The 8,088-nt window shown below is 36.9% G+C and overlaps 1 protein-coding gene and 1 pseudogene across 1 annotated transcript; one reads left to right on the top strand and one right to left on the bottom strand.

Moving 5' to 3' along the window:
* Positions 1 to 314: 314 nt before the first annotated feature.
* LOC129297820 (hexose carrier protein HEX6-like) lies at positions 315 to 1,410 on the top strand (annotated as a pseudogene).
* Positions 1,411 to 5,302: 3,892 nt separating this feature from the next.
* Positions 5,303 to 7,989, bottom strand: LOC129297819 (protein FAR-RED IMPAIRED RESPONSE 1-like). Its single transcript, XM_054936174.1, has 2 exons — positions 7,820 to 7,989; positions 5,303 to 6,545 (listed from the first exon to the last, which is right to left on the bottom strand). Exon 2 carries the CDS (start codon positions 5,930 to 5,932, stop codon positions 5,303 to 5,305), a length of 630 nt encoding a protein of 209 aa, XP_054792149.1. The 5' UTR covers positions 5,933 to 6,545; positions 7,820 to 7,989.
* Between the last annotated feature and the right edge of the window lie 99 nt (positions 7,990 to 8,088).

The raw sequence follows: 8,088 nt of genomic DNA, 5'->3' as shown, positions 1-8,088 counted from the left end.
AACACACACTTAATTCAAACGACCTAATTCTCTTGCCCATGAGAGATACTAGACAGGGCTATGAATCTAGCTCCAATCATTTTTTTTTTTTTTCGAATATCAATAAGGATCCTGGAAGAAACTTAATTTCTTAAAAGGATTTCTGATAAATAAACATTAACAAATTAATTAGTAACGTCATTATTTTAAGAGGTATTTCTTCCTGTCCAAAATTCTTGTCAGATATTAAATTTTTTTAAGAATTTTTCATTGATTCTCCCTTTTTTAACGCTAAGAATGTTCTTGTTACTTCTCCACTTGTTCTGCTGCGTCAGTTCCTCTATATCTATCAGAAATGGCACCACCAAGACTAAGAGGAGCAATCAACAATGGATTCCAATTCAGCATTGGAATTGGAGCTTTATGTGCTAATTTCATCAACTATGGCACACAGAAGATCCAAGGTGGATGGGGTTGGCGTATCTCACTTGCCATGGCAGGAGTGCCAGCCTTGATCCTCACACTAGGTGCGCTGTTCCTCCCAGAAAACTCCCAATAGCCTAATCCAACGCAGCAAAAGATCACCAAAAGCAAAGCTATACTATACTTCAACGAATTCGAGGAATAGATGATGTTCAAACTGAGCTTGATGGTCTCATCAAAGCAAGTTCAACATCAAAAAACACCGATCACTCGTTCAAGCTTATCTTGAAACGAAAATACAGACCCCAACTTGTCATGGCAGTGGCGATACCATTTTTCCAGCAAGTGACAGGGATCAATGTCATAGCCTTCTATGCCCCTTTGCTTTTCAGAACCATTGGGTTAGGTTGAAAAGTGCTTCACTCTTGTCTGCTGCCATGACTGGCATTGTAGGCACAGGCTCGACCTTCATATCAATGCTCATTGTCGACAAATTTGGCCGGAGAACCTTGTTTGCAATAGGAGGCATTCAGATGTTAGCATCACAGAGCATAGTAGGAGGGATACTAGCAGCTCATCTGAAAGATTATGAGGATTGAGCAAAGGGCATGCTTACTTTGTTCTGTCTGCTGATGATATGCCATATATGTTGCGGGGTTTGGATGGTCATGGGGGCCACTGGGGTGGTTAGTGCCAAGTGAGATTTTTCCATTGGAGATTCGGTCGGCTGGGCAAAGCATCACAGTGGCAGTGAGCTTCCTCTTTACTTTTCATTGTTGCTCAGACATTCCTGGCTATGCTTTGCCACTTCAAGTCTGGGATTTTCTTCTTCTTTGGGGTTGGTGGTGCTGATGACTGTGTTTGTGTACTATCTCCTGCCAGAGGACCAAGAAGGTGCCCATTGAACAGATGCAGAAGGTGTGGCATGACCATTGGTTTTGGAAGAAGATGGATGAAGGGATTGATAAGAGAGAACAAGAGAGGGGACCTCTGACTCTTAAATTCTAGTTCCAAGTTTTTTTTGGGCTGTTTAGGCATGATGAAAGAAAGAATTTTTTTCATTCAGCTACAATGCATATCATGTCCTTGTAATTAATTGCTCAACAGCTTCTACTTCTTTCACTTTTCAAAGTAAGTGTACGATATTATTTTTCAACTTCAAAATCACTCACTTCTTTCACCAGATCTTCCTTTCATTTCATTCTATCCCCCAAACAGGCCATGGGTACTTGGCACAAAAAAGTTTTCATCATAACAATTATTTGATCCAATAGAGCAATGGAAGTCGCTTTCTATTGCACGAGATTGTATGTGATACTGGTAAAAAAAAAGTGTCCATTTAAAGTTAAATTTTTCCGGTCCTCAGATATGGCACACTGATAAGGCTTCTTTTTCCCAGGTTTGTCTAGGTGGTGATTCAATGACATCCAATACTGAGCTTAAAAAACTATTTTACAGATCAAGAAAATCATGAACTTAATAGATATATATTATATATATATATATTACCTATATAGACAGAAGAATATATAAAATAAATAGAGCTTAATAAATACTCAAACACAACATCTCCCCCAAAAGCTAGAGTATGAATAAGGTCGTCAGCAAGATAGGAGGAAAATAATTCAATATGTATGAAAAAAAAATTATCCAGTCCATAGACAAACTAAATTAAGCCTTCTATATCAGTTAGCGGTAAAATGAATAGTCTAATTTTAGATACATATAGAGAAAATGGCATATTCACATATCTTGGACCTTTTAATGTGTCCAATATGCAAATAAATTAAAGCAGCGATTTGGACTGTGTTTTTAATTTTATCTTCTCAGAGGATGCTTGAATGTTGCATCCCTGCTATGCTTCATATACTCAGAGAAACCACAAAAAGATGTTCCTACGAAAGTTATTATCTGGACCATCTCAACCTGCAAATGTTAATGATTATATTACAGGATAATTTAATAACTTGAATTACAATGCAGCGGATCGAGGCGCTTTACTACCTTCAATTTAAAATCTTGTCCCATAAATTAAATTTTTTTTTTCATCTTTATTTATGGGGCTCCAGTTGGAGATGTTACATTCTCATCTTCTATAACTCTTGTTAATAAAATTTCTCTTTCTATTAAAAGAAGTAGAATAAAATACAGGTCGGTGGTTCGCTCTCAAAAAAAAAAAAATACAGTGTCAGTGCATTACGCGTCTACCATGCCAGAATGGGATAAACCAATTTAGGCTCATCAGATAACGGGTTAGCATTTTTACTTTTAACACATATAGGACACGAACATAAATGACGATCTACAACTCATCATCAGTTACAACCTAACTACTGCAAAAGGTGCCTTGAGTTGAGTTGTTTGGCTCCAAATCTCAAGTACATGTGATGATCCTTCAGAGGACTGTTTCCTGCAATGTAGAAGCAACTGTTATGAATAGTCAGGGGATGGAATAAGAACAGAACAACAAAAGCAACAACAATTTCAGCGTTAACTCAAGTACCACATTTCGCAAGCCATCTTGAACATCAAAACAATTCGGGTTAGTTTGTTGTCTGAAAGGTAACTCTGCCTACAAACATAAATCAGCAGCAGGGATGTCCATCATTGAAATGCCTGACAACGATAATAATTATACACAGCAAGAAATAAGCCACCAATACCTAGCTGTACATATATTCAAGAGTCATAAGATATGATGCAAGGGATATTACCAGGTAATGTCAAAGAGCAATAATGGCCTGTGTCTACTCTAGAATCCTTCGACATTAAAGGTTGACAAGGCATTGAAAATGATAAGCCATTTGAAAGTAAAATTAAATATTTTCTCCTTTCTTCAGTTCTTAGTATTAAAAAGGTTAAAATTAGATGGAATGCCAGTCCCATTCCTTGGAAAATATACTAGAATAACGTACCTTCCCTTGTGGAGTTAGGTAGCGGCCATCATGGATATGTGTGATTGAGTTCAGTTGTCCCTACAAATGGATCAATCCAAATTCAACTGTTGAGCCCAAAAAGATACAAATATAGAAAACACACGCCAAAGACTAGCCAAATTTGCATTACTAGGCCTTGGATGTTATGGTTGCTGTAATAATCAGTACGATTGGCAGCTACTGAGTTCAATTGCCCTAAAACATAAGATCGGAGATCAGTCAGAGTATCAGATCATCAAGCACACAAAATTTGGGTATTAAAAGTAGAAATAAATATCTTGATACACGGCTGTAGAGGATTTCTTACCATTCCAGAAACAGTATGTTGAGTGGCATAATAGCCATCCAAGTTGGTGAGATCTTGAGGTCAGCTGATCCTGAAAGAAAATTAACAGAAGGGCCCAAATTTCAAAAGCTACAAATTTCCGGTGGCTTGAAAATAGTCACACCATGATACAACGTTTAACTACAAGTGCATGCAGTAACAATGAAACACATGCCATTACCATTTCTTGAATGCTTTGTTGTGATTCATAAGAACAATCAAGGCCTGCTGCTCTTGTAGAGTTTGGCCTATAAGAACACAATTCATAAAAAACTCCTCCCACAATGTGATATCCCAATCAGCATCTTCTAGATGTTTCCAATAAGAAGATTCAGCTCACTAGCTATTCATTTTCAAACTTTTTTAAAAAGAAAGCATTGATACGCAATGCACAGTATAACCAGATTTTTCTTTTATATAGATAGGATATGGGTACCAACCATTTGCTGCCAGCTGCTATCAATTCCAATAGCAATGATTTTTGGCTCCAGAAGTTCCTATTAATTACCATAATATTGGCGGGAAAAAACTGTCAAGTTAATGAAACAAAAATAAAATGAGCATGATGATTGACTGAGTTCTGATTGACCTGTCTTTTCTTCAAGAATTGTCCTTTTCATTCATATTACAAGCAGAGTTGCTTATAGTCACATGATTAGAACGAAGAATTGGTAGGCTTTGTTCTATGATACTCTTAGTTGAGTTGATCATGCCTCTCACATTTTCTCAATGCTTTCCAGTGCATTTACAGCAACAGTGTAACTTGCTTGTGATAAAGACCCTTCATCTCCCAGCTCAAACGCAAGCTGACATAGATTAGTATAGCGTTTCCTCCTAGAGTCTCCCACATCAGACCAACTCTCTGTTATTTGTCTATTCTTTGCTTCTTTTGTCCACCGTTTTAAGTATATACTGAGATGGGATATTATGTACACAGAAATTTGTAGAACAATCATTACATGCCTACAGAGAACCATTGAATTCAAATAAACGGCATGAACAAGATGTATCAGAAGTTATATTGTTTCTCAGACGATAAATTGTTGATTATCTTCAAAATCTTGAACCCTAAACATCTTTATCGGTCCATTTTCCTTTCTTTTTTGATGGCAAGCAATACCGCCCATACCTCACTTTGGAATTTCTTAAATATTGTTCGTGTGTACAATGTCACCATTTGTTTCTCAAAAGGTGAGGGGGATTTAATACTGGTTGTTTATGAAAAGTTTCTAATCTGCTTTAGCTTCATCTTCACATTTCCCTCGTAATATCACTTGGTATTGCTCTAAAACTCTTTCAATTTAGTTTTCCTCTGCACATGTTTGTCTAACAAACAGTTTATAGCTTCTGAACGTTTCCTTGTAGACATTCCAGCTAAGAAAGTGTCTCCCATATAAGTAGGTATCCAGTATTGACGATCCTCATAAATTGAGCACAACCAATTCTCATCACTTAATTGAATCTCCTAATCATTTTCCACCATCGCTTCTCAAATTGTTCATTTGTCCAAGACTTCAACCCGCATTTGTTAAATTTCGTCATAAAATTTGCATGCTGCCGCGTTACATGACTTAACTTTTCTGGAATCTTGCTCAGGATATGCCACAAACAAAAACAATGATGAACTCCTGGAAGAACTTCAGTAAACAGCTTCTTTTAGAGCTTTGGCTTGGTCTGTAAGTATTACCTTTGGGGAACATCCATCCATCGCCCTCAACCATGCCTGCAGCACCCATGTATAAGTTGATTTAGACTCATCCGACACAATTGCACATCCTAGCAACAGGAACTGATAGTGGTGGTTCACACCAATAAAGGGAATAACAGGAAGCTTATATTCATTCTTGATATGCGTGGTGTCAAGAAGAATCACATCACCAAAGTGTCTATAATCAAGCCTACTTTTTGCATCAACCCAGAAAACACTTCTCAATTGCAGCTCTTCACTCAGATCTACTGCATAAAAGAAATTAGGATTCTCATCTTGCATACACATAAAATGGTCAAGCAGAGCATGGACATCTGCTTCATCTAAAGCCAACTGCTGTCTATTACCTGAATGGTTTCCACTGCTACCTTTCTTATTGTCAACTTTTTTATATCCATCAGATTTTCTCGGCATAACACACAAATTTTTTGTTCTAGCCCTAGTAACCTGTAATGCATCGCCATTGCTACTCAGAGCTAGATTCCCATGTCCCGCAAAGTAAAAGGCTTGGTCAGGAAAAATTTCATGGTTATGCTCTTTATGAAACTGCAGATTATCCATATATCATCTTGCCTTCTTTTGACATGCACACAGGCCTTGCAATCTGTTTTTGCCCAAGATAAGTTCACTCTACCTCTTTTCCTTTTTACAGGAATACTTGGTATGGTATCTGTTTTTGAAAGAGAATTCGAAAGTTTCAGCTGCACAGGGTTCTTGCTTGTTTCCATATCTGCTACATGCAAATTTTGCATCAATAAATTTTCCAGATATTCTAGATCGGCGGCTAGCTTTTATTATAGCTGTAAATCCCACAGATTTTGCATAATCTTTATAATATGAAAATGCTTCCTCCTTTGAATTGAATTCCATTCCATCATGAGGCTCTGGTATTTTTGAAGAATTCAAGTTGGTTCCTTGTCCAGTGCACCCTTCCTTTCCATGATTTAATAATTCAGCATTGGTACCTGGCCCTGCATTCTCGTTATCATTTCCAACAACTTCTAAAGAGCTTCTGGGTTCATTGATATTATTATACCATCAACTGCATCAGCAAGTACTAGATTCCTATTGTCTTCCTCATGACATTCTCCAGATGGCTGCTCAAGATCTATCCCCATACACAAAATTTAAGCTTTTCTTTCAACTCATAGAAACCTGTCTACTACATTTGAACCTATGGAAATAGGAGTAGAGAGTTGAAAACTATTAGATAAAACAAAAGGGAAGAATTAAAGTATGAACAACAAATTTTCATTAAATGTAATTCACAAATTGGTCAAATTAATGGAATATTTAAAAGCCTGGCAGGGATAAATCTATCTTCTTCATACCAGATAAAGAGAAAATTTTAATAAAAACATAAAATCATTGACAGGGTAGGATCTAGCTAAATCCATTGACAGGGTAAGTGCTGTTGGAAAATAGGCCATATACTATATGTATGTCACAGACATGATCAGCCACGACCTAAATGCAAGAAGAAAGGGGTCTGCCAGAATTCTACATTAATACATCTGGAAACTTGAATGAGCAAATAGTTTACACGACACAACCCCAATCTTCAAGAATGTCATAAGCTAGATGTTGAGGACTTGATCCTAGTCCAAATTCATGTCTCTTTCCCCAGTTCTTCCTCTCAGGCCTAGGCATCTTTTGCAACAAATATGAATATAAACTAGAGGTTTGTTCCAGATCAAAATACAGGATAAGAAAAATAAATATAAAAAATGTTCATAAAAACAGTCTCAATGAAGAGTTGTTCAGCAACAACATATGCTCCAAGATGAAAAATCTCAACTTGCCATCATAATCAAGAAAATTTCCTACTTGAACAAGCAGCTTTTAAAATAACATTCCATAGCTTCTATGCTGAGCTTGATAACCAATCAAACTTTTTATATTTTTTTGGGCCACAAGTAACCAAACAAACTTATTGATGAGCAAAAAAACATAGCTCTTATCAAGGGCAGTAAAACACTCTTCAGTCCATTTTTTCTCCCAATCTGTTAATTTCACAATTACTAAACAGTAAACCTTTCCAAACAAAAACATTCAGCTTTTTCCCTTTTTTTTGGGGGGGGGATTGTATAATTGGAAGATTTCAAACAGGGACCCATTCTTGGTGATATTTACCTGCAAGGACCAAGTAAGCACCTGATATACAGAGATAGTTATATCAGAAGTCCTTATTTACAAAAATTCTTTCACTTAAACTACAAAATAACTTTGGGTATGTACAAGATCCCAAGTAAAACACAAAGACCATCAATCAACCGAAAGTGAAATCACAAGCTGAACCATCCACTGCAACTTTCTTCCATGGAATTAAAATTTTTCCACGAAATAAATAAAAAGAATCCATTCAAATACCACTCAAACCCAAATTCGACTCAAGTAAGTCACGTCCTTGATATCAATCAATATAATCATAAAATGGAAACTAATTACGTAGAGGTTTGTGGCCCTTCGACGAACTTCCTAGAAACCGTACTTTCAACCGCAAGCTCGAACAAAAGCCACTGATTCTGGAGCTCGAAGAAGGATGGATAACATAAGAACATTGTGGAAGCAACCTTGAAGAAGAAAGGCAGGGTACCTATGGAGTTTGACCGCTAGTGTCTTTCTCGGCGATTATGCAATTGCAAGGTCCGTGACCGTGATGAAGTTCGATCACTCAGGTGCTCTCTCGCTGTTTTTTTTTTTTTTTTCCTTGTTTT

Source organism: Prosopis cineraria, unplaced genomic scaffold (assembly GCF_029017545.1).
Source record: "Prosopis cineraria cultivar Desert tree isolate PC_DT_omini unplaced genomic scaffold, ASM2901754v1 PC619, whole genome shotgun sequence".
NCBI classification, from domain to species: domain Eukaryota; kingdom Viridiplantae; phylum Streptophyta; class Magnoliopsida; order Fabales; family Fabaceae; genus Prosopis; species Prosopis cineraria.
This window is presented reverse-complemented; position numbering and strand designations above follow the sequence as displayed.